Source organism: Homalodisca vitripennis, chromosome 4 (genome assembly GCF_021130785.1).
Source record: "Homalodisca vitripennis isolate AUS2020 chromosome 4, UT_GWSS_2.1, whole genome shotgun sequence".
Classification (NCBI taxonomy): Eukaryota; Metazoa; Arthropoda; class Insecta; order Hemiptera; family Cicadellidae; genus Homalodisca; species Homalodisca vitripennis.
The window spans coordinates 44,808,937-44,836,703 of record NC_060210.1 but is presented as its reverse complement, the minus strand read 5'-3'; the positions used below and the strand labels follow the sequence as shown (position 1 = coordinate 44,836,703).

General features: G+C 36.3%; 1 protein-coding gene across 9 annotated transcripts in view; it reads right to left on the bottom strand.

Annotated features, from left to right (window-relative positions):
• Window positions 1–26,473, bottom strand: part of LOC124359254 (regulating synaptic membrane exocytosis protein 2) — a 206,148-nt gene extending 179,675 nt beyond the window's left edge. For all 9 annotated transcript variants that reach the window (XM_046811843.1, XM_046811844.1, XM_046811846.1 and 6 more), the window contains exon 1: window positions 26,166–26,473. In XM_046811843.1, coding sequence (XP_046667799.1) covers window positions 26,166–26,353 — 188 coding nt within the window. In that variant the 5' untranslated portion in view covers window positions 26,354–26,473. The remainder of the gene's footprint in view (window positions 1–26,165) is intronic.
• Window positions 26,474–27,767: the final 1,294 nt, after the last annotated feature.

The following is a 27,767-nucleotide window of genomic DNA, read 5'->3' as shown; positions in this document are numbered from 1 at the left end:
CCTCCACACCGTTGACTGCTGCGAAACTCCCTATCCGCCTAGAAATACGTCGTGTACTTACACCTGGACTGCGATGAACAGCATAATAACAATATCATCATCAAGTTGGACAGCTCGTTCATAATTGGTTCTAGTACTTGGTAGTGATCCTGTTTCCCGAAGAGTACGAAAAGTTCCTGAAATTGTTTTGGTATCTGGAATCCTCCTATTAGGGTAACGTAGTTCATATTCTTCTACAGCAGCTCTAGCATTACCATTACAGTAACCCAAAATAAAACCTTATCAGCGTATTCCTCTGATGTAAATAAGTAAGGCATATTTTCGCTGAATAAACAATCGAATTATAACTCACAGAAAAATTGCATTTAATAACACGATTCACAGAACCCGATCTCCTGCTGTAGCTTGCAAAACACCACTAATACACAGTTCTAACGTAACAGTACAGAATACCATTGTTGATCAGCTGTTATTCGTGCGTTACCAACTTAGAAATTAATAAAACAAAAAACTGCATTTCGATGATTAGTAAACAATAATGGGAAAATGTTTGCTTCATTTATTTTCGAACATTTGATGTAAATTTTTATTAAAAAAAATACAACGTAATAAAACATGATATTTTTATTTACAAACAAATTTATTTAACAGTTAATCTTGTTTTTCTCAATTTATCTCATCATTAAGGAACAAACATTTTATTTTTGTTTTATTTTAACTAAATACCGTACGGTATTTCTTTACAACTAGTAATGTATTGTATTATACTGAATAAAATCGATTTTTTGGTACTTATTTCTGTTTTATTTTAGACTTTGATTATATCAATTTTCTCAGAATTAAATTCTCTACAATTAATGTTTGTTGATTTTATGTATTTATTACCAATTTAAACAAAGTTATTGTACATCAAACTTAAAAAAACATTGTTTCGTGCCCCATTTTTTTTGCATTTAACCCTGAATCCCTCAAAAAACTACTACAGGTACAGTTCTGAAACCTATTTTATTAGCTTTATCAGGTAAAAATACATAAGAATCTCCACGATATTTCTTACTTAATTAACCTTTCCAAAAGTTCAGTATGGCTTTATTTTACTCTTTACCCAGGAATTCAGGCGAAATCTTTCGCTAGCTGTAACTCGCTAACGAAGCGTTTTCGGACCTATGTTTATATAACATTTTTTTCATTATTTTTACTAGTAAAAATGTGCTGTAGAAGTGGGGGGGAGAACTTCATGAATCACCCTGTATAAGAAAAGATTAAGTAAATAGTTTAACCATGCACTCATTACAGATTAAATAAAAATAAACAAAATCCTTCCGGAAATCATTTCACAATCAATGTTTAAAACAAACATTTTCTTTAAAACATCTCTAAATATTTTGCTCTTTACATCGCGTGCTAGTTAGTATTTTAATGCCAAATTTTGTGATGTTTAGAATTTATACAGGGTAAATTACATTAACGGTAAACACTAATGCAGAGTAATAAATTAGTAATTAATTAATATGAATTACAGTATTACAATACAATACCAATATTCTGACAAAAGGTAACAGGGTGCTGCTGTAAAGTTACAAATGCAGTAGAAGCGTGAGAGAATAATCTATTTTCTAAATTATATGACTTCTGTTTTACTAGAAGTAACACATAACGATTTTACTTGAGTTTCAATGACACTGGAATAATTCACAAATTTTGTTCAAGTCTTAATTTTAGAATTTTAAGAATATTAAAGAACAATTCGTAGAAAACCAAGTAAGCTTTGTAAAAATGTAAACAATACGATCTAATCTAGAGTAACACTAAGACTGTTATGACAAAAGGTATACATCTGGAAACAAACAGAAATTTTGGCTAATCCTTTAGATGTTGTTACATTCACAATTTTTTTGACTACGATATTTCTGATAAATTCGGAAAAATGCAAATACTACCAGATACTAAATTCATTCATAGTTCAAACTGACCGGACTAGACTTATGATTTACTTAGTGTTTCTGAACTCCGGATTTTTCAGAATACAGGAAGAAGGTTTACGTGAAAATGTTTAATTTGACAAACATATGTCTGATTCGTCATCAACGACTAGCCGCGATGATATAAATATCGCCTCATTTAGAAAATAAGTGCATGAACAAAATGGAGTCTGAAATAACCCAATGCACGTTTTGATAATTAATTAGTCATTAGACGTAACAAAACTAGATAAAATTGAATGAAATACAACAAAAAGTATGTGTAGATGTGATTAGAAATAAACGAAAGAAGAAATGGTTGTCCAAAAACTTTATTGTATGACACGTAGTAATTCTTGACAAAAATAATGTTTTAAAACCGGTGTCACTGTGTTCCTAATATGTCGATAGTGCGTTGGCTGTCGTCGAAAGAAGGCCATGCAGACTGTCTGTCGGAGGGCGAAAGACGAAGAAAGAACTTTATGCCACGTATCTGCAGTCGTCGTTTTCAGATCACAGGATGTAAGAGACCTCCAGACAAATTTCACATAATCTTTGTTTGGTGGGGCACAAGAAGATTTCGTCACCACCCGTACAATAACAACCCTAGGCCCCCAACACTCTCTATTACTGGTGGGGCTGTTGACGAGCATGCTGCAGGATAATACTGCATAATAGTATAGCATTATACTAGTGGAGGGCGCTTATACTCTGACGATCACTTTATGGTGTCCTTTGACTTTACGTGAGATGAGACGTATTAACGAGCATCTCTCCACTTGTAAAAAGCAAAAATAGTGTTATCATAATATAGATATTGTCACTTCACCGATTCGTCGTAAAAGACTCAGAAATTTTTCTAGACCTTATTTTGATGTAGGTAAGATATGCTTGCAATTGCATTTTTGCGAAGATCCACATTCAAAGTTCTGTGGCTGTTGCATAATTACCAATTGTGTGGACTAATGCAGTAATTTAGGGGTGGTCTTTGATAACAAACAGAATCTAATAATAACGTCTAGTCTAATAATCTACACCAAATGTAAGACAAATAGCAAACGTATTGGTCATAAGCAGCTCTGCGTCGTATGAGTAGGAAACTCCATAGGACAGTTTATATTGCCTACCTAAAACAGTTTCCGCACTATCTGCGGAATATGACTGATTCATCGTCATTTAGAAAAGAGGTGCATGGACAATAACCCTATGCACGTTATAGTCTATTGCACTTGCGATCCTTGTAGTTGTCACACTGGAATAAAAAACATCAAAGTCTGTGTGTGTGCGTGATGATTGGAAAATAAACATAGTTTGCACTTCTTAGAAATTTACATTTTAGAGGTACGTTTTGTAGGTATACTGGTTTATAATGTCTTTAATAATTTCATGTTTAAAACAACAGACACTAATTTATTTAATCGCTATTACTGCACATGCAACAATATAATGAAGAATGTTAGCAATACTCCAGCAAAATTATTCTTCTACTAAACATAATTTGGATATAAAATGTCTACACGAAGTTGGTTTGATAAACTTGATAAACAAAAGAAGACGTTTACTCAAGTGTGGATGTGTACACGTTGAAGGTGATGAGAAAGATGTTAGTCAGACTGGTGCTGATTCGCTTGCTGTACATGAAACAGATCGAAGCATCCTAATTAATGCTGATTTGTACATTTTATTCGTACTAACAATTTGAGCTGGTCCTCACTACCTAGCCATTAAAGTGAGCTGGACACTGCTGAACAAAAAACATAGTAGACCTATCACGATAGCAGTTGTCAAGTATGGCATATTGTACTGTATAATGGGTAAAATTTGTTAATCACACAGCATGTTGCTTTGAGAGGTGTTTGCAAGGCTGTATGCGCTTGGTACACTCTGCTTCACTCAATGTGTACAATGCATATCCAACGTTAGCCGCTTGTCGTTTGGACGCCCGCTTCCTTATTAACCCTATTCCATTTCTCTTTTTGCTAAACGGATCATGTAGAAAGTAAAGTAAAGAAAGCCTTAGCTCCCCTGGTAAGGCGAAGTTAGGGCTAAGAAGCCCTCTCAAACACTTAACGTAGGGGCCAACGGCTTAAAGGTGACTTCCTAATCACCCCCACCGACGGACGGAAGGACAAGCATCTTGCTAGGATAGGAGCGCTCAGCTGTTCCCACCCAAACAGAACCCACGCTCGTTACATTCGCAGAATTTTACGTCGCGGTTTCGCTAGTTTGACTCTTGATTTTTCTGCTCGTCAAGGTTGACCTATCCTATTATATTAGGAAGGTTAATTTAAACTCAGCTCAATGCCCTTATTAACTAACGAGCGAACCAACAAAACAGGCCTACGTAATAATCCAGTTGCGCCAAACATTTTCAGGATCCTGATTAGCCATCTTAGATTTATCTGTAGTTCTAACGGGCAATGCCAATCAGATGACGGAAACATATTCAATTTCCATACGACTGGGAACCGATCCACTTTGCCCTCATGTCACCAGTCGAGTGACCCTAGCCCCGGTACGGATTTTTCATATGTACACTCGAGTTAACAATGTCGGTATTGAATTCTATTCCTGGTGGTGCTCCAGTTTCTTCCCTTTCGCGGTATGAGAGACAATTAGACTTTATTTCATCGCCAATATTTAAATCTGTTCTGTTATTTAGTTGTGCCTAATGTTATTAAATATTACATACTTTTACATAATCACAGTAATATTTCGTTAGAGACTTCTTTAAGTAAAAAGTACATAGCTAGATATTTCTTGAAAAAATGATAAAGTGTTAATTAGGAAGAGTCTTGAATTTACCACTTCCTAAAATAACGCTGAATCATTGTAAGATAAGGTACATTCATTCACTTCTTGAAATAACAGTCCAATTGGCCATCCCTTTGTCAGGCATTTTTGTTTTTAAATAAGTTGTAGATGCATAGTTTGATTTATTAATTAATAATTAAGTAAAAACGAACCGTTTTGAATCTGTCACTACAGTAGGAAAACAATACTCTTCCAATTTTCTCCTAGTATAAATCTCATCATTGAACTGATACCTCGTCTTGCATCTGTTATATGCATTATATATAGAGTTCGGCTGATTCTTCTTTTTTACAATATATTCATCCAAAGGAGTCTGTTGTTTATCGAAAATTAAATATTCAGCTACTTAAAAGTTTTTCTTATGAGACGAAAAAAGTAATTCATTCTTCTGAATTAACTTAGGATTACTTGTTAACATACAAAATTTGTTCCTCTTAGAATATTTTATTATCATGATAGATAAAAAATACAATAAAAAGGAAAAAGTTTTCAAGTAGAAAATTCATATACCCTTTGAATGTTATAATGTTTTATCTGAAATTCAGGATTGTATTTTCCATTTTTCAGCAATCTCTGGAAACAAGTAATCTTTTTACAATTGATCTCATTAATCCAGATGTTATACAAGAAGAGGGCGAACAAAAAATAAAAAATTAATAAACCTCATTTACATAATTTAAAATTTGAAGTTTTATGTTAATAAAAGTTTCTTTTACGACCAACCTGTATATTTTATGAACATTTACTTTAATTGAGGATATAATAAAATAGTTTTACCGGTCATTAAAATCTGTCAGTAACTTATAGGATTCAACATTCCGTTAAAAACTGTACATAATTTTATGAAGTTTCCATAACTTTAGATATTATTCAAAAGCTGAATATTCTTTAAATATGCGATAAGCATGTACATTAGGAGTATTATATATTGAATATTTATTGCATAAAAATATACAATGCAATTAAATGTAAATTTGGATATAGGCGATATATATATATATATATATATATATATATATATATATATATACATTAAACTGGATAAATGGCAATAGCCTTATTTAATTTCAATAAACATTGAATCACAAAAAGTACTTGCTCCGCCGGGACTCGAACCCGGATCTCTCACTTGCCGGGTGAATGTGCTACCATTACACCACAGAGCGCTTACTTTTTCCGATTCAATTATTTTGTATTTGGCCGTATCTGTCACATATGCGTTTAAATAAGCAAACTAACATATGATCGGAAGACCAAATACCTGTCAAACGACTTTTATTTACATTAAACTGGATAAATGGCAATAGCCTTATTTAATTTCAATAAACATTGAATCACAAAAAGTACTTGCTCCGCCGGGACTCGAACCCGGATCTCTCACTTGCCGGGTGAATGTGCTACCATTACACCACAGAGCGCTTACTTTTTCCGATTCAATTATTTTGTATTTGGCCGTATCTGTCACATATGCGTTTAAATAAGCAAACTAACATATGATCGGAAGACCAAATACCTGTCAAACGACTTTTAGTTACATTAAACTGGATAAATGGCAATAGCCTTATTTAATTTCAATAAACATTGAATCACAAAAAGTACTTGCTCCGCCAACAAAAGTCGTTTGACAGGTATTTGGTCTTCCAATCATATTTTAGTTAGGTTATTTAAACGCATATGTGACAGATATAGACAAGTACAAAATAATTGAATCGGAAAAAGTAAGCGCTCTGTGGTGTAATGGTAGCACATTCACCCGGCAAGTGAGAGATCCGGGTTCGAGTCCCGGCGGAGCAAGTACTTTTTGTGATTCAATGTTTATTGAAATTAAATAAGGCTATTGCCATTTATCCAGTTTAATGTAAATAAAAGTCGTTTGACAGGTATTTGGTCTTCCGATCATATGTTAGTTTGCTTATTTAAACGCATATGTGACAGATACGGACAAGTACAAAATAATTGAATCGGAAAAAGTAAGCGCTCTGTGGTGTAATGGTAGCACATTCACCCGGCAAGTGAGAGATCCGGGTTCGAGTCCCGGCGGAGCAAGTACTTTTTGTGATTCAATGTTTATTGAAATTAAATAAGGCTATTGCCATTTATCCAGTTTAATGTAAATAAAAGTCGTTTGACAGGTATTTGGTCTTCCGATCATATGTTAGTTTGCTTATTTAAACGCATATGTGACAGATACGGCCAAATACAAAATAATTGAATCGGAAAAAGTAAGCGCTCTGTGGTGTAATGGTAGCACATTCATCCGGCAAGTGAGAGATCCGGGTTCGAGTCCCGGCGGCGCAAGTACTTTTTGTGATTCAATGTTTATTGAAATTAAATAAGGCTATTGCCATTTATCCAGTTTAATGTAAATAAAAGTCGTTTGACAGGTATTTGGTCTTCCGATCATATGTTAGTTTGCTTATTTAAACGCATATGTGACAGATACGGCCAAATACAAAATAATTGAATCGGAAAAAGTAAGCGCTCTGTGGTGTAATGGTAGCACATTCACCCGGCAAGTGAGAGATCCGGGTTCGAGTCCCGGCGGAGCAAGTACTTTTTGTGATTCAATGTTTATTGAAATTAAATAAGGCTATTGCCATTTATCCAGTTTAATGTAAATAAAAGTCGTTTGACAGGTATTTGGTCTTCCGATCATATGTTAGTTTGCTTATTTAAACGCATATGTGACAGATACGGCCAAATACAAAATAATTGAATCGGAAAAAGTAAGCGCTCTGTGGTGTAATGGTAGCACATTCACCCGGCAAGTGAGAGATCCGGGTTCGAGTCCCGGCGGAGCAAGTACTTTTTGTGATTCAATGTTTATTGAAATTAAATAAGGCTATTGCCATTTATCCAGTTTAATGTAAATAAAAGTCGTTTGACAGGTATTTGGTCTTCCGATCATATGTTAGTTTGCTTATTTAAACGCATATGTGACAGATATAGACAAGTACAAAATAATTGAATCGGAAAAAGTAAGCGCTCTGTGGTGTAATGGTAGCACATTCACCCGGCAAGTGAGAGATCCGGGTTCGAGTCCTGGCGGAGCAAGTACTTTTTGTGATTCAATGTTTATTGAAATTAAATAAGGCTATTGCCATTTATCCAGTTTAATGTAAATAAAAGTCGTTTGACAGGTATTTGGTCTTCCGATCATATGTTAGTTTGCTTATTTAAACGCATATGTGACAGATACGGCCAAATACAAAATAATTGAATCGGAAAAAGTAAGCGCTCTGTGGTGTAATGGTAGCACATTCATCCGGCAAGTGAGAGATCCGGGTTCGAGTCCCGGCGGCGCAAGTACTTTTTGTGATTCAATGTTTATTGAAATTAAATAAGGCTATTGCCATTTATCCAGTTTAATGTAAATAAAAGTCGTTTGACAGGTATTTGGTCTTCCGATCATATGTTAGTTTGCTTATTTAAACGCATATGTGACAGATACGGCCAAATACAAAATAATTGAATCGGAAAAAGTAAGCGCTCTGTGGTGTAATGGTAGCACATTCACCCGGCAAGTGAGAGATCCGGGTTCGAGTCCCGGCGGAGCAAGTACTTTTTGTGATTCAATGTTTATTGAAATTAAATAAGGCTATTGCCATTTATCCAGTTTAATGTAAATAAAAGTCGTTTGACAGGTATTTGGTCTTCCGATCATATGTTAGTTTGCTTATTTAAACGCATATGTGACAGATACGGCCAAATACAAAATAATTGAATCGGAAAAAGTAAGCGCTCTGTGGTGTAATGGTAGCACATTCACCCGGCAAGTGAGAGATCCGGGTTCGAGTCCCGGCGGAGCAAGTACTTTTTGTGATTCAATGTTTATTGAAATTAAATAAGGCTATTGCCATTTATCCAGTTTAATGTAAATAAAAGTCGTTTGACAGGTATTTGGTCTTCCGATCATATGTTAGTTTGCTTATTTAAACGCATATGTGACAGATACGGCCAAATACAAAATAATTGAATCGGAAAAAGTAAGCGCTCTGTGGTGTAATGGTAGCACATTCACCCGGCAAGTGAGAGATCCGGGTTCGAGTCCCGGCGGCGCAAGTACTTTTTGTGATTCAATGTTTATTGAAATTAAATAAGGCTATTGCCATTTATCCAGTTTAATGTAAATAAAAGTCGTTTGACAGGTATTTGGTCTTCCGATCATATGTTAGTTTGCTTATTTAAACGCATATGTGACAGATACGGCCAAATACAAAATAATTGAATCGGAAAAAGTAAGCGCTCTGTGGTGTAATGGTAGCACATTCACCGGCAAGTGAGAGATCCGGGTTCGAGTCCCGGCGGAGCAAGTACTTTTTGTGATTCAATGTTTATTGAAATTAAATAAGGCTATTGCCATTTATCCAGTTTAATGTAAATAAAAGTCGTTTGACAGGTATTTGGTCTTCCGATCATATGTTAGTTTGCTTATTTAAACGCATATGTGACAGATACGGCCAAATACAAAATAATTGAATCGGAAAAAGTAAGCGCTCTGTGGTGTAATGGTAGCACATTCATCCGGCAAGTGAGAGATCCGGGTTCGAGTCCCGGCGGCGCAAGTACTTTTTGTGATTCAATGTTTATTGAAATTAAATAAGGCTATTGCCATTTATCCAGTTTAATGTAAATAAAAGTCGTTTGACAGGTATTTGGTCTTCCGATCATATGTTAGTTTGCTTATTTAAACGCATATGTGACAGATACGGCCAAATACAAAATAATTGAATCGGAAAAAGTAAGCGCTCTGTGGTGTAATGGTAGCACATTCATCCCGGCAAGTGAGAGATCCGGGTTCGAGTCCCGGCGGAGCAAGTACTTTTTGTGATTCAATGTTTATTGAAATTAAATAAGGCTATTGCCATTTATCCAGTTTAATGTAAATAAAAGTCGTTTGACAGGTATTTGGTCTTCCGATCATATGTTAGTTTGCTTATTTAAACGCATATGTGACAGATACGGCCAAATACAAAATAATTGAATCGGAAAAAGTAAGCGCTCTGTGGTGTAATGGTAGCACATTCACCCGGCAAGTGAGAGATCCGGGTTCGAGTCCCGGCGGCGCAAGTACTTTTTGTGATTCAATGTTTATTGAAATTAAATAAGGCTATTGCCATTTATCCAGTTTAATGTAAATAAAAGTCGTTTGACAGGTATTTGGTCTTCCGATCATATGTTAGTTTGCTTATTTAAACGCATATGTGACAGATACGGCCAAATACAAAATAATTGAATCGGAAAAAGTAAGCGCTCTGTGGTGTAATGGTAGCACATTCATCCGGCAAGTGAGAGATCCGGGTTCGAGTCCCGGCGGAGCAAGTACTTTTTGTGATTCAATGTTTATTGAAATTAAATAAGGCTATTGCCATTTATCCAGTTTAATGTAAATAAAAGTCGTTTGACAGGTATTTGGTCTTCCGATCATATGTTAGTTTGCTTATTTAAACGCATATGTGACAGATACGGCCAAATACAAAATAATTGAATCGGAAAAAGTAAGCGCTCTGTGGTGTAATGGTAGCACATTCATCCGGCAAGTGAGAGATCCGGGTTCGAGTCCCGGCGGAGCAAGTACTTTTTGTGATTCAATGTTTATTGAAATTAAATAAGGCTATTGCCATTTATCCAGTTTAATGTAAATAAAAGTCGTTTGACAGGTATTTGGTCTTCCGATCATATGTTAGTTTGCTTATTTAAACGCATATGTGACAGATACGGCCAAATACAAAATAATTGAATCGGAAAAAGTAAGCGCTCTGTGGTGTAATGGTAGCACATTCATCCGGCAAGTGAGAGATCCGGGTTCGAGTCCCGGCGGCGCAAGTACTTTTTGTGATTCAATGTTTATTGAAATTAAATAAGGCTATTGCCATTTATCCAGTTTAATGTAAATAAAAGTCGTTTGACAGGTATTTGGTCTTCCGATCATATGTTAGTTTGCTTATTTAAACGCATATGTGACAGATACGGCCAAATACAAAATAATTGAATCGGAAAAAGTAAGCGCTCTGTGGTGTAATGGTAGCACATTCACCCGGCAAGTGAGAGATCCGGGTTCGAGTCCCGGCGGAGCAAGTACTTTTTGTGATTCAATGTTTATTGAAATTAAATAAGGCTATTGCCATTTATCCAGTTTAATGTAAATAAAAGTCGTTTGACAGGTATTTGGTCTTCCGATCATATGTTAGTTTGCTTATTTAAACGCATATGTGACAGATATAGACAAGTACAAAATAATTGAATCGGAAAAAGTAAGCGCTCTGTGGTGTAATGGTAGCACATTCACCCGGCAAGTGAGAGATCCGGGTTCGAGTCCCGGCGGAGCAAGTACTTTTTGTGATTCAATGTTTATTGAAATTAAATAAGGCTATTGCCATTTATCCAGTTTAATGTAAATAAAAGTCGTTTGACAGGTATTTGGTCTTCCGATCATATGTTAGTTTGCTTATTTAAACGCATATGTGACAGATATAGACAAATACAAAATAATTGAATCGGAAAAAGTAAGCGCTCTGTGGTGTAATGGTAGCACATTCATCCGGCAAGTGAGAGATCCGGGTTCGAGTCCCGGCGGAGCAAGTACTTTTTGTGATTCAATGTTTATTGAAATTAAATAAGGCTATTGCCATTTATCCAGTTTAATGTAAATAAAAGTCGTTTGACAGGTATTTGGTCTTCCGATCATATGTTAGTTTGCTTATTTAAACGCATATGTGACAGATACGGCCAAATACAAAATAATTGAATCGGAAAAAGTAAGCGCTCTGTGGTGTAATGGTAGCACATTCATCCGGCAAGTGAGAGATCCGGGTTCGAGTCCCGGCGGCGCAAGTACTTTTTGTGATTCAATGTTTATTGAAATTAAATAAGGCTATTGCCATTTATCCAGTTTAATGTAAATAAAAGTCGTTTGACAGGTATTTGGTCTTCCGATCATATGTTAGTTTGCTTATTTAAACGCATATGTGACAGATACGGCCAAATACAAAATAATTGAATCGGAAAAAGTAAGCGCTCTGTGGTGTAATGGTAGCACATTCATCCGGCAAGTGAGAGATCCGGGTTCGAGTCCCGGCGGAGCAAGTACTTTTTGTGATTCAATGTTTATTGAAATTAAATAAGGCTATTGCCATTTATCCAGTTTAATGTAAATAAAAGTCGTTTGACAGGTATTTGGTCTTCCGATCATATGTTAGTTTGCTTATTTAAACGCATATGTGACAGATACGGCCAAATACAAAATAATTGAATCGGAAAAAGTAAGCGCTCTGTGGTGTAATGGTAGCACATTCATCCGGCAAGTGAGAGATCCGGGTTCGAGTCCCGGCGGCGCAAGTACTTTTTGTGATTCAATGTTTATTGAAATTAAATAAGGCTATTGCCATTTATCCAGTTTAATGTAAATAAAAGTCGTTTGACAGGTATTTGGTCTTCCGATCATATGTTAGTTTGCTTATTTAAACGCATATGTGACAGATACGGCCAAATACAAAATAATTGAATCGGAAAAAGTAAGCGCTCTGTGGTGTAATGGTAGCACATTCACCCGGCAAGTGAGAGATCCGGGTTCGAGTCCCGGCGGAGCAAGTACTTTTTGTGATTCAATGTTTATTGAAATTAAATAAGGCTATTGCCATTTATCCAGTTTAATGTAAATAAAAGTCGTTTGACAGGTATTTGGTCTTCCGATCATATGTTAGTTTGCTTATTTAAACGCATATGTGACAGATACGGCCAAATACAAAATAATTGAATCGGAAAAAGTAAGCGCTCTGTGGTGTAATGGTAGCACATTCATCCGGCAAGTGAGAGATCCGGGTTCGAGTCCCGGCGGCGCAAGTACTTTTTGTGATTCAATGTTTATTGAAATTAAATAAGGCTATTGCCATTTATCCAGTTTAATGTAAATAAAAGTCGTTTGACAGGTATTTGGTCTTCCGATCATATGTTAGTTTGCTTATTTAAACGCATATGTGACAGATATAGACAAGTACAAAATAATTGAATCGGAAAAAGTAAGCGCTCTGTGGTGTAATGGTAGCACATTCATCCGGCAAGTGAGAGATCCGGGTTCGAGTCCCGGCGGCGCAAGTACTTTTTGTGATTCAATGTTTATTGAAATTAAATAAGGCTATTGCCATTTATCCAGTTTAATGTAAATAAAAGTCGTTTGACAGGTATTTGGTCTTCCGATCATATGTTAGTTTGCTTATTTAAACGCATATGTGACAGATACGGCCAAATACAAAATAATTGAATCGGAAAAAGTAAGCGCTCTGTGGTGTAATGGTAGCACATTCATCCGGCAAGTGAGAGATCCGGGTTCGAGTCCCGGCGGCGCAAGTACTTTTTGTGATTCAATGTTTATTGAAATTAAATAAGGCTATTGCCATTTATCCAGTTTAATGTAAATAAAAGTCGTTTGACAGGTATTTGGTCTTCCGATCATATGTTAGTTTGCTTATTTAAACGCATATGTGACAGATACGGCCAAATACAAAATAATTGAATCGGAAAAAGTAAGCGCTCTGTGGTGTAATGGTAGCACATTCACCCGGCAAGTGAGAGATCCGGGTTCGAGTCCCGGCGGAGCAAGTACTTTTTGTGATTCAATGTTTATTGAAATTAAATAAGGCTATTGCCATTTATCCAGTTTAATGTAAATAAAAGTCGTTTGACAGGTATTTGGTCTTCCGATCATATGTTAGTTTGCTTATTTAAACGCATATGTGACAGATACGGCCAAAGTACAAAATAATTGAATCGGAAAAAGTAAGCGCTCTGTGGTGTAATGGTAGCACATTCACCCGGCAAGTGAGAGATCCGGGTTCGAGTCCCGGCGGAGCAAGTACTTTTTGTGATTCAATGTTTATTGAAATTAAATAAGGCTATTGCCATTTATCCAGTTTAATGTAAATAAAAGTCGTTTGACAGGTATTTGGTCTTCCGATCATATGTTAGTTTGCTTATTTAAACGCATATGTGACAGATACGGCCAAATACAAAATAATTGAATCGGAAAAAGTAAGCGCTCTGTGGTGTAATGGTAGCACATTCATCCCGGGCAAGTGAGAGATCCGGGTTCGAGTCCCGGCGGAGCAAGTACTTTTTGTGATTCAATGTTTATTGAAATTAAATAAGGCTATTGCCATTTATCCAGTTTAATGTAAATAAAAGTCGTTTGACAGGTATTTGGTCTTCCGATCATATGTTAGTTTGCTTATTTAAACGCATATGTGACAGATACGGCCAAATACAAAATAATTGAATCGGAAAAAGTAAGCGCTCTGTGGTGTAATGGTAGCACATTCATCCGGCAAGTGAGAGATCCGGGTTCGAGTCCCGGCGGAGCAAGTACTTTTTGTGATTCAATGTTTATTGAAATTAAATAAGGCTATTGCCATTTATCCAGTTTAATGTAAATAAAAGTCGTTTGACAGGTATTTGGTCTTCCGATCATATGTTAGTTTGCTTATTTAAACGCATATGTGACAGATACGGCCAAATACAAAATAATTGAATAGGAAAAAGTAAGCGCTCTGTGGTGTAATGGTAGCACATTCATCCGGCAAGTGAGAGATCCGGGTTCGAGTCCCGGCGGCGCAAGTACTTTTTGTGATTCAATGTTTATTGAAATTAAATAAGGCTATTGCCATTTATCCAGTTTAATGTAAATAAAAGTCGTTTGACAGGTATTTGGTCTTCCGATCATATGTTAGTTTGCTTATTTAAACGCATATGTGACAGATACGGCCAAATACAAAATAATTGAATCGGAAAAAGTAAGCGCTCTGTGGTGTAATGGTAGCACATTCACCCGGCAAGTGAGAGATCCGGGTTCGAGTCCCGGCGGAGCAAGTACTTTTTGTGATTCAATGTTTATTGAAATTAAATAAGGCTATTGCCATTTATCCAGTTTAATGTAAATAAAAGTCGTTTGACAGGTATTTGGTCTTCCGATCATATGTTAGTTTGCTTATTTAAACGCATATGTGACAGATATAGACAAGTACAAAATAATTGAATCGGAAAAAGTAAGCGCTCTGTGGTGTAATGGTAGCACATTCACCCGGCAAGTGAGAGATCCGGGTTCGAGTCCCGGCGGAGCAAGTACTTTTTGTGATTCAATGTTTATTGAAATTAAATAAGGCTATTGCCATTTATCCAGTTTAATGTAAATAAAAGTCGTTTGACAGGTATTTGGTCTTCCGATCATATGTTAGTTTGCTTATTTAAACGCATATGTGACAGATACGGCCAAATACAAAATAATTGAATCGGAAAAAGTAAGCGCTCTGTGGTGTAATGGTAGCACATTCACCCGGCAAGTGAGAGATCCGGGTTCGAGTCCCGGCGGAGCAAGTACTTTTTGTGATTCAATGTTTATTGAAATTAAATAAGGCTATTGCCATTTATCCAGTTTAATGTAAATAAAAGTCGTTTGACAGGTATTTGGTCTTCCGATCATATGTTAGTTTGCTTATTTAAACGCATATGTGACAGATACGGCCAAATACAAAATAATTGAATCGGAAAAAGTAAGCGCTCTGTGGTGTAATGGTAGCACATTCACCCGGCAAGTGAGAGATCCGGGTTCGAGTCCCGGCGGAGCAAGTACTTTTTGTGATTCAATGTTTATTGAAATTAAATAAGGCTATTGCCATTTATCCAGTTTAATGTAAATAAAAGTCGTTTGACAGGTATTTGGTCTTCCGATCATATGTTAGTTTGCTTATTTAAACGCATATGTGACAGATACGGCCAAATACAAAATAATTGAATCGGAAAAAGTAAGCGCTCTGTGGTGTAATGGTAGCACATTCATCCGGCAAGTGAGAGATCCGGGTTCGAGTCCCGGCGGAGCAAGTACTTTTTGTGATTCAATGTTTATTGAAATTAAATAAGGCTATTGCCATTTATCCAGTTTAATGTAAATAAAAGTCGTTTGACAGGTATTTGGTCTTCCGATCATATGTTAGTTTGCTTATTTAAACGCATATGTGACAGATACGGCCAAATACAAAATAATTGAATCGGAAAAAGTAAGCGCTCTGTGGTGTAATGGTAGCACATTCATCCGGCAAGTGAGAGATCCGGGTTCGAGTCCCGGCGGAGCAAGTACTTTTTGTGATTCAATGTTTATTGAAATTAAATAAGGCTATTGCCATTTATCCAGTTTAATGTAAATAAAAGTCGTTTGACAGGTATTTGGTCTTCCGATCATATGTTAGTTTGCTTATTTAAACGCATATGTGACAGATACGGCCAAATACAAAATAATTGAATCGGAAAAAGTAAGCGCTCTGTGGTGTAATGGTAGCACATTCACCCGGCAAGTGAGAGATCCGGGTTCGAGTCCCGGCGGAGCAAGTACTTTTTGTGATTCAATGTTTATTGAAATTAAATAAGGCTATTGCCATTTATCCAGTTTAATGTAAATAAAAGTCGTTTGACAGGTATTTGGTCTTCCGATCATATGTTAGTTTGCTTATTTAAACGCATATGTGACAGATACGGCCAAATACAAAATAATTGAATCGGAAAAAGTAAGCGCTCTGTGGTGTAATGGTAGCACATTCACCCGGCAAGTGAGAGATCCGGGTTCGAGTCCCGGCGGAGCAAGTACTTTTTGTGATTCAATGTTTATTGAAATTAAATAAGGCTATTGCCATTTATCCAGTTTAATGTAAATAAAAGTCGTTTGACAGGTATTTGGTCTTCCGATCATATGTTAGTTTGCTTATTTAAACGCATATGTGACAGATACGGCCAAATACAAAATAATTGAATCGGAAAAAGTAAGCGCTCTGTGGTGTAATGGTAGCACATTCACCCGGCAAGTGAGAGATCCGGGTTCGAGTCCCGGCGGAGCAAGTACTTTTTGTGATTCAATGTTTATTGAAATTAAATAAGGCTATTGCCATTTATCCAGTTTAATGTAAATAAAAGTCGTTTGACAGGTATTTGGTCTTCCGATCATATGTTAGTTTGCTTATTTAAACGCATATGTGACAGATACGGCCAAATACAAAATAATTGAATCGGAAAAAGTAAGCGCTCTGTGGTGTAATGGTAGCACATTCACCCGGCAAGTGAGAGATCCGGGTTCGAGTCCCGGCGGAGCAAGTACTTTTTGTGATTCAATGTTTATTGAAATTAAATAAGGCTATTGCCATTTATCCAGTTTAATGTAAATAAAAGTCGTTTGACAGGTATTTGGTCTTCCGATCATATGTTAGTTTGCTTATTTAAACGCATATGTGACAGATACGGCCAAATACAAAATAATTGAATCGGAAAAAGTAAGCGCTCTGTGGTGTAATGGTAGCACATTCACCCGGCAAGTGAGAGATCCGGGTTCGAGTCCCGGCGGAGCAAGTACTTTTTGTGATTCAATGTTTATTGAAATTAAATAAGGCTATTGCCATTTATCCAGTTTAATGTAAATAAAAGTCGTTTGACAGGTATTTGGTCTTCCGATCATATGTTAGTTTGCTTATTTAAACGCATATGTGACAGATATAGACAAGTACAAAATAATTGAATCGGAAAAAGTAAGCGCTCTGTGGTGTAATGGTAGCACATTCACCCGGCAAGTGAGAGATCCGGGTTCGAGTCCCGGCGGAGCAAGTACTTTTTGTGATTCAATGTTTATTGAAATTAAATAAGGCTATTGCCATTTATCCAGTTTAATGTAAATAAAAGTCGTTTGACAGGTATTTGGTCTTCCGATCATATGTTAGTTTGCTTATTTAAACGCATATGTGACAGATATAGACAAGTACAAAATAATTGAATCGGAAAAAGTAAGCGCTCTGTGGTGTAATGGTAGCACATTCATCCGGCAAGTGAGAGATCCGGGTTCGAGTCCCGGCGGAGCAAGTACTTTTTGTGATTCAATGTTTATTGAAATTAAATAAGGCTATTGCCATTTATCCAGTTTAATGTAAATAAAAGTCGTTTGACAGGTATTTGGTCTTCCGATCATATGTTAGTTTGCTTATTTAAACGCATATGTGACAGATACGGACAAATACAAAATAATTGAATCGGAAAAAGTAAGCGCTCTGTGGTGTAATGGTAGCACATTCACCCGGCAAGTGAGAGATCCGGGTTCGAGTCCCGGCGGAGCAAGTACTTTTTGTGATTCAATGTTTATTGAAATTAAATAAGGCTATTGCCATTTATCCAGTTTAATGTAAATAAAAGTCGTTTGACAGGTATTTGGTTTCCGATCATATGTTAGTTTGCTTATTTAAACGCATATGTGACAGATATAGACAAGTACAAAATAATTGAATCAGAAAAAGTAAGCGCTCTGTGGTGTAATGGTAGCACATTCACCCGGCAAGTGAGAGATCCGGGTTCGGGTCCCGGCGGAGCAAGTCCTTTTTGTGATTCAATGTTTATTGAAATTAAATAAGGCTATTGCCATTTATCCAGTTTAATGTAAATAAAAGTCGTTTGACAGGTATTTGGTCTTCCGATCATATGTTAGTTTGCTTATTTAAACGCATATGTGACAGATACGGCCAAATACAAAATAATTGAATCGGAAAAAGTAAGCGCTCTGTGGTGTAATGGTAGCACATTCATCCGGCAAGTGAGAGATCCGGGTTCGAGTCCCGGCGGCGCAAGTACTTTTTGTGATTCAATGTTTATTGAAATTAAATAAGGCTATTGCCATTTATCCAGTTTAATGTAAATAAAAGTCGTTTGACAGGTATTTGGTCTTCCGATCATATGTTAGTTTGCTTATTTAAACGCATATGTGACAGATACGGCCAAATACAAAATAATTGAATCGGAAAAAGTAAGCGCTCTGTGGTGTAATGGTAGCACATTCACCCGGCAAGTGAGAGATCCGGGTTCGAGTCCCGGCGGAGCAAGTACTTTTTGTGATTCAATGTTTATTGAAATTAAATAAGGCTATTGCCATTTATCCAGTTTAATGTAAATAAAAGTCGTTTGACAGGTATTTGGTCTTCCGATCATATGTTAGTTTGCTTATTTAAACGCATATGTGACAGATACGGACAAGTACAAAATAATTGAATCGGAAAAAGTAAGCGCTCTGTGGTGTAATGGTAGCACATTCACCCGGCAAGTGAGAGATCCGGGTTCGAGTCCCGGCGGAGCAAGTACTTTTTGTGATTCAATGTTTATTGAAATTAAATAAGGCTATTGCCATTTATCCAGTTTAAAGTAAATAAAAGTCGTTTGACAGGTATTTGGTCTTCCGATCATATGTTAGTTTGCTTATTTAAACGCATATGTGACAGATATAGACAAGTACAAAATAATTGAATCGGAAAAAGTAAGCGCTCTGTGGTGTAATGGTAGCACATTCACCCGGCAAGTGAGAGATCCGGGTTCGAGTCCCGGCGGAGCAAGTACTTTTTGTGATTCAATGTTTATTGAAATTAAATAAGGCTATTGCCATTTATCCAGTTTAATGTATATATATACAGGGTGTATATATTATATATATATATATATATATATATATTATATATATATATAAATCGCCTATATCCAAATTTACATTTAATTGCATTGTATATTTTTATGCAATAAATATTCAATATATAATACTCCTAATGTACATGCTTTTAGCATATTTAAAGAATATTCAGCTTTTGAATAATATCTAAAGTTATGGAAACTTCATAAAATTATGTACAGTTTTTAACGGAATGTTGAATCCTATAAGTTACTGACAGATTTTAATGACCGGTAAAACTATTTTATTATATCCTCAAATAAAGTAAATGTTCATAAAATATACAGGTTGGTCGTAAAAGAAACTTTTATTAACATAAAACTTCAAATTTTAAATTATGTAAATAAGGTTTATTAATTTTTTATTTTTTGTTCGCCCTCTTCTTTTATAACATCTGGATTAATGAGATCAATTGTAAAAAGATTACTTGTTTCCAGAGATTGCTGAAAAATGGAAAATACAATTACTGCATTTCAGATAAAACATTATAACATTCAAAGGGTATATGAATTTTCTACTTGAAAACTTTTTCCTTTTTATTGTATTTTTTATCTATCATGATAATAAAATATTCTAAGAGGAACAAATTTTGTATGTTAACAAGTAATCCTAAGTTAATTCAGAAGAATGAATTACTTTTTTCGTCTCATAAGAAAAACTTTTAAGTAGCTGAATATTTAATTTTCGATAAACAACAGACTCCTTTGGATGAATATATTGTAAAAAAGAAGAATCAGCCGAACTCTATATATAATGCATATAACAGATGCAAGACGAGGTATCAGTTCAATGATGAGATTTATACTAGGAGAAAATTGGAAGAGTATTGTTTTCCTACTGTAGTGACAGATTCAAAACGGTTCGTTTTTACTTAATTATTAATTAATAAATCAAACTATGCATCTACAACTTATTTAAAAACAAAAATGCCTGACAAAGGGATGGCCAATTGGACTGTTATTTCAAGAAGTGAATGAATGTACCTTATCTTACAATGATTCAGCGTTATTTTAGGAAGTGGTAAATTCAAGACTCTTCCTAATTAACACTTTATCATTTTTTCAAGAAATATCTAGCTACGTACTTTTTACTTAAAGAAGTCTCTAACGAAATATTACTGTGATTATGTAAAAGTATGTAATATTTAATAACATTAGGCACAACTAAATAACAGAACAGATTTAAATATTGGCGATGAAATAAAGTCTAATTGTCTCTCATACCGCGAAAGGGAAGAAACTGGAGCACCACCAGGAATAGAATTCAATACCGACATTGTTAACTCGAGTGTACATATGAAAAATCCGTACCGGGGCTAGGGTCACTCGACTGGTGACATGAGGGCAAAGTGGATCGGTTCCCAGTCGTATGGAAATTGAATATGTTTCCGTCATCTGATTGGCATTGCCCGTTAGAACTACAGATAAATCTAAGATGGCTAATCAGGATCCTGAAAATGTTTGGCGCAACTGGATTATTACGTAGGCCTGTTTTGTTGGTTCGCTCGTTAGTTAATAAGGGCATTGAGCTGAGTTTAAATTAACCTTCCTAATATAATAGGATAGGTCAACCTTGACGAGCAGAAAAATCAAGAGTCAAACTAGCGAAACCGCGACGTAAAATTCTGCGAATGTAACGAGCGTGGGTTCTGTTTGGGTGGGAACAGCTGAGCGCTCCTATCCTAGCAAGATGCTTGTCCTTCCGTCCGTCGGTGGGGGTGATTAGGAAGTCACCTTTAAGCCGTTGGCCCCTACGTTAAGTGTTTGAGAGGGCTTCTTAGCCCTAACTTCGCCTTACCAGGGGAGCTAAGGCTTTCTTTACTTTACTTTCTACATGATCCGTTTAGCAAAAAGAGAAATGGAATAGGGTTAATAAGGAAGCGGGCGTCCAAACGACAAGCGGCTAACGTTGGATATGCACTGTGCACATTGAGTGAAGCAGAGTGTACAAAGCGCATACAGCCTTGCAAACACCTCTCAAAGCAACATGCTGTGTGATTAACAAATTTTACCCATTATACAGTACAATATGCCATACTTGAAAACTGCTATCGTGATAGGTCTACTATGTTTTTTGTTCAGCAGTGTCCAGCTCACTTTAATGGCTAGGTAGTGAGGACCAGCTCAAATTGTTAGTACGAATAAAATGTACAAATCAGCATTAATTAGGATGCTTCGATCTGTTTCATGTACAGCAAGCGAATCAGCACCAGTCTGACATACAGAATAAAGTTGTTTCCAAAATTTAGATACTGGGAAGAGTCAAAATTATCAAATTTTTGGATGGTGTACTGTACAACTGTCTGAAGTTTAAGTTTGCGATAACGCGAATCGCTTTTTTGCAGTCTTAACGCCCACGGGAAATGACAGATTGCACAAGCTCCCCACAAAACCACCCCGTAACAAAGGTGAGGGTAAATCATCCCATAATATGACATAAACATTATATGACTAGGCCAATATTGGGCCAATGATTTCAAGGCGTATATTCCCAAGGACAGTTTGGCGCGTACTTGGTCAGTGTGGAGTATTCAAGTCAACCTCCGATCACGGTTTATTCCAAGGAATTTTGACGAGTGGACTTCCTCGAAAATTGAATCTGCCGTAATGAGGACCGAACCACAATTGTACTCCACTGGTCGCAAGGTGAAATTAACGTTTGATTTCGATGAGTTTGTTTGAAGATTGAGGCTGTTGAGGTGTTGAACACAATTGTTGATATCAATAAAGGTTTTTGTTCCAAACATTCTTGTGATGTATCTCTGAAACAGAGAGTAGTTTCATCAGCATTCTGCACGATTTCACCGCGCTGAATTTAATCGTTGACATATATCAGGAAAAGATTGGGCTGAGTATAGAGCCGTGAGGAATTCCATAACTCAGTTGAATTGGTTTGGATAATTGGTTTGAGATCTGGACCGCTTGATGTCTTTGGTTTAACAAAGATCTAAGCAATAAGAGCGGCACGCCTCGGATGCCATGAGAATCTAGATTTCAAGCAATCGTGGTCATGCCATGGTCAACGCAGTTGAATGCTTTAGAAAGGTCGAAGAACACACTTAATGTGTGATCCTGACGTTCTAACCCCTCTACAGCCATATCGGCCAGACTCACAACCGCGTCTACTGTCGATTTACTTTTCCTGATTCCAAATTTGTGTTCAGAAAGCTGGTTGTGTTTGTTCAAAAAGGGAAGCATTCTAGCGAAAAAAAGTTTTTCGAATATTTTGCTCAAAACTGGCAATATTTAGACTGGCATATAGCTAATAATTGAACAAGGATCTTCTTCCGTAAAATTTGGATGCACTTTTGCAGTTTTTAGGAGACGGAAAACCTCATCAGTTAAAAGACATATCGATTTTGTTTTGTGGAAGTTGTTGGTTGAATAACGTGATCGTGCTTTTCCTCAACTCCAGGGGCCATGTTAGGCAACAGCCGAGAAAAATTCGTCCTGACAACTAATGCCTTGCCTGCTACATGCTGTGCCTGCTGCTTGAAGGTAAGTCGGACATCAATCATCACCCCCTAGTATCGAAGAAACGGCTGAATTTGATGATTACTTGCAGTGGGATGGTTTCTAGCTTCTTTCTGCTAGTGATAAACATCGCTTCTGTCTTATTTTCGTCCACTTTAAGTACAACACTGTCTATCCACCGTCTTATATCATCACATTTTGTGTCGAAAGCATAGTTTATAAGTTCAAGATGCTTTGCGATGATTACTATGGCCACGTCATCGGCATATGCGACGAACCTTACTTCCTCTGATAACTCCAGTTTCAACAGCCCGTCTGTACTACACCGTACCTTCAAAAACAGGTACATGATACATACACATCTGCGTGCATACGTGTGCGTTGACAAATTAGAGCTGTTGGCGAACACAGCTACCAATCACGACATGTAGCTAACGAAATGTTCCCAGCGAACATGGGGAATTCCCAATACGTATACCTCTGTCAATGAAGCTGGCGTACTCCCAATTTCTGCATGTCGCTGGCAAAGAATAATTACTGACCTGTTTAACAGGTATATTACCAAAAACGGCACGATCTGGTGATATGGAGTTGCCGGCAGAACCAGCAGATACCACCTTAACCCTATGGAAAGATTTGATTTCTGTAAATTATTACAGTTGTTACCACCTTACAGCTGACGAAGTAGCGTTGCCTGCAGTGCTAATCATAACAATGTTCCAAGTTAGATTTGAAATCATCAATCATCAGTAACAAACTTTAAACAAGGAAGACTGAGAAGAAAACGTAAGCTACTGAAAATTTCGATTGTGTTGTACTGTATACTTGAAATGGCCGCAAACGTCCCAAAAATGTATTTGGCATTGCATCGAGAATGTGTGTCTTTGGCTGGTTATGCTGTACAATTACTGTATATTAGTATTGATTATCTCGTACTGCACCGACTCTCCTCATTACTCTCCACGTCAGTGTCAGGTCTATAGTGTTTGGGGAGTGATCAATGTATGGTCATAAAGAGGATCGGTATCTGTTTTGGAAGAAACAGTAACATTAACATATAAAATAGAAACAATAATGAAGAAAACTCGTGTGACTGCGAAGTAGAACTTTCTAAATATTGGATCTTAAATCTTATAATAATTTTAGTTGCTTTGGACTCACTCGATAAAATTGTAAGTCTGATGAATCAAAGTTGAGAATATAAAGCTGGAAGCAAATACTCGTGAAAAACGATGGGACAAAAAATTATTTCCTAACATCTCGTTCATTTTAAAATCAATATTCACTCTCCAATTACTTAGAGATTAAACCTTGCAAATTTCCCGAGAGATTAAACCGATAAGGGTTCCTGCTGGATTTGAATTTCCTGTGTCAAATGACATCCGCACTGATACCTCTATGAGTACATGAAGCCCTAGAAAGGTGTCCATGTCAACATGAGGTGCTGAAGGCGTAGACATTGGCACTACACGCTGGCTTCTGGTGCATACATCAACATAGCAAAGTTTTAATGTTAACTGGTCCCGTCTGGCACTTACGTAAAACTTCTTTAGGAAACTTTTATACGGATATTAAGAAATGGCTTTACAAAGAACTATCTTAGTTAATAAAAAGCTACATTTCATTCAGTTGTGCTTCGTATAGTTTGATTTTAACGTTGCTGGGAATACCAGTGTCTCAGGTTAATAAGTTGTAATCGGTAATGTAGTAATTTTACCTTTCTGAACAAAATACATACATTACGATATCTTGTATTGTTAATATGTCCATACGAGTATGATCTTATAGTAATAGATTGTGTACGTTTAAAATATTAAAATCAAGTTCTTGAGTTGGGTGTAGGAACTGCATTTATAGCATTTAGCTGAGTAACCGACTTTTCATTACTTTGACATAACTGGATGTTTTGCAATTAACTCATGAATTTAAATGCTTCATCCAATACAGTACTTTATTGATATTCTGTTTTCAGCTATACCACATTCTATTAATAAGAAAATCTTATACCTCAATTAAGTATGGTGTTTCGTTTTAGCATTAGCATGTGGTTTTACAAGTACCTTACGTGTATTATATAAACTTATATTTTTATTATTAGATTGTACATTGTGAAACTCCATTTAAATACATTTATGAACAAGATTGATACTCAACATTAATTTATTGTATTTAAATTTACTAAACAAACCAAAGAATAATTAAAATTATCTTGAAACAGTTAAATTTAAAATCAATGTTAATAAAATCTAAAGTCTAGAGAATAAGGCACCTTTTACAGAACTGTGTTAAAACTGTTGGGTAAAGACGTATCATTAATTTCAGCTCTGAGTAAACTATTGATTATATCAAATCAATTGATCTTTAACGATGAATAAAACCATTAGCAATGCACAAGTCTTAGGTAACGTTTTATTTGAAAAAAGCCAAACAAAAATCAAGTCAGCCCCTGCAATACTGGAGGTAGGCAACTCACGCCACACTCCTCAGTAGCCATATTGACTTGAACGCCTGAACAATCTTCATTAAAATACTCGTTATATGTCTCTGGCACGGGTATTTACTTTTACAGCCTTTGCCAGAGACAGCGTTGATACTGTCTGTTATCTTTAAATTTTGATCTGCAATTTAGAAATAGCAAAATATTATTTAATATTATACACATATGCAAGTATCATATGAATCCTTCTTGTATCCATAACAATATCGTCATGTGTTACTGAAGACCTGAAACGCAATGCAATATTTCAATTTTGTAAAGCATGACGATGACAAATGTCCTTATGGTCTGTTATGCCTTCAAAACATATATTGTTACGAATTAATAATATTAATTTCAAGTCAAAGAGATACTATATTTGCTGAGTATTTTCAAAACGAAAATTTTTTATGTAATATATATTTTATGTAATTATCGTTTTGCAAATACTCATCATCTATTAATATACATAAATTTATATATATATATATATATATATATATATATATTTACTATATATATATATATATATATATATATATATATATATATATATATATATATATATATATATATATATATATATATATAGTTACTGTGTTGTAAATAGTAAATTTAATTCCATAAAACGTGACAAATGTATTGATAGAGAATAATCAGAAGGAAACCCAACGGTATTATTGTACATAGAATTATATTTTAATTGAATTACATTAAAGACGGGAGTTAGATTGGGACTGGAAGAGCCAATAGGTGTAGGTGATTTTGCAGTGATTTGTACGTGTGGGCCACAACACACAAATTGGATTCAAGGTCTTCCGATAAGCCGCAAGCACTCTGTATTGGTTAACGTTTGTATAACCAAAAACATCGGCTGACGAAGAGATTAATGAAGTGGCCCTCGCGTTAGTGGAGGATCAGTAGAGCCAAGCTACCTCATGATCTCCAGCTCACGCTCCTCCTCCTGCTTCTGTCGCATCATGACGGACTCAATAATCTGGCGCTCCTCGGGTGTGAGGTGGGACAGGTCCGGCAGGTCGGAGGCCATTGCTGCCGCGATCAGCAGACAGTCGATCACACTCTGAGGGCGAGGGTCACTGAGGGAGAGGTGGTAGAGACACATGGCGGTACCGGAGCATCGCGTTACATGGCCGGGGTTAGACGGGCCGGCCCACAACCATAGCGCGAACACATAATTCGGCGGCGGCGGCAGCTACGGCGGCACACACTCACAGAGAGAGAGCTAGACTGCGACTGTGGGAGCCAATGGCGGCGCGGGGCCCTGGTGACGTCAACACGCGTATTGATCGAGCAGCGCGCGCCGCGGACCCACTTTGAATGAATCGTTCCTGTGCTGCATCCTAGTGAGCGTCTTCGTCACTCGCTCTTCACCTAGTTCCTACCTATCCTCCCACGCACACGTTTGAAATATACCGCGAAAATAGAGGCTCAATTTTATCCCTAGATTCCCTTTCACAAAGTTAAACTGTTACAAGTTCTCATTTACTTGTTATCTTCTCAATTTTTGGGTGACCTTGAAGAAATGCTATGAAAATAAATAAAACTGCAAATAAAATGGCAAATCTTAAAAACAAAAATATTACTAGTATTATATAACAATTCTTGAAGTTACTGAATCAATTACTACTGTCGTACAGGAGGATAAAATTTCAATGAACATGGTTCCATTGCATTGTCATTTAAATGAAGACTTGATGAACAAATCGCAGAAATAAAATTCATAACTTTCCTGTATTTTAAACCTAAATAATCAAGATTTATTACATAAAGAGAAATAGCAATACAGTTTTATAACTTAAACAATTTTTGAGTAGACCAATAAATGCCAGCTGTAATAATCGTTCGTAAGCTGTAGTTTATGTGTTATGTAGCAATAGTGTTTCTGATACAAATGTTCAGCCTTGTAATTTGTATTTGTGAATGTAAAAATATTAACTCACCAACATTCTTTTGTAACTAATTTTGCACACGAATAAGTTACAACACTTATATATTCATGTAAGTTTAAAAGTTCAAAAGCTCTTCAGTAAGATAAGGAAAATAAATCTTACTGAAAAGCGATCATGCACATGTCGAGGACCATTTTATTTTACCCTACGTCTTACAACCTGCCATCAAGAACTAACTTCGACCAATGTACAGGTCTTCGCAGTGGATGCACATCCTTGTGTTGTTTTCACAGAAGCTACCAAAAAAAGAGCAGGTGCAGCCCTCTCAGCTGGCTTCCATTCTTAGTGCTAGCTTATATCAGTGCTAGATATGCAACTTACTCGTTGCTTTTCAACAATAACATTAGATGTCATCGCCATTCTTGTATCGCTAATGTTAAAGCTAAAATGTATGTGTACTGGTTTCACATGTAAAAGGAAAGGCAGATATCAGTTCTCAGAACATCATATTATAAGTTATCAAAATGGGAAATTACCATGAAGATGTGTTAAAGTATCTGAAGGATTGCCAACTTATCACAAGCTATTTAAAGCAATCAACTTCTTCTGATTGTTACAAAACAAAGT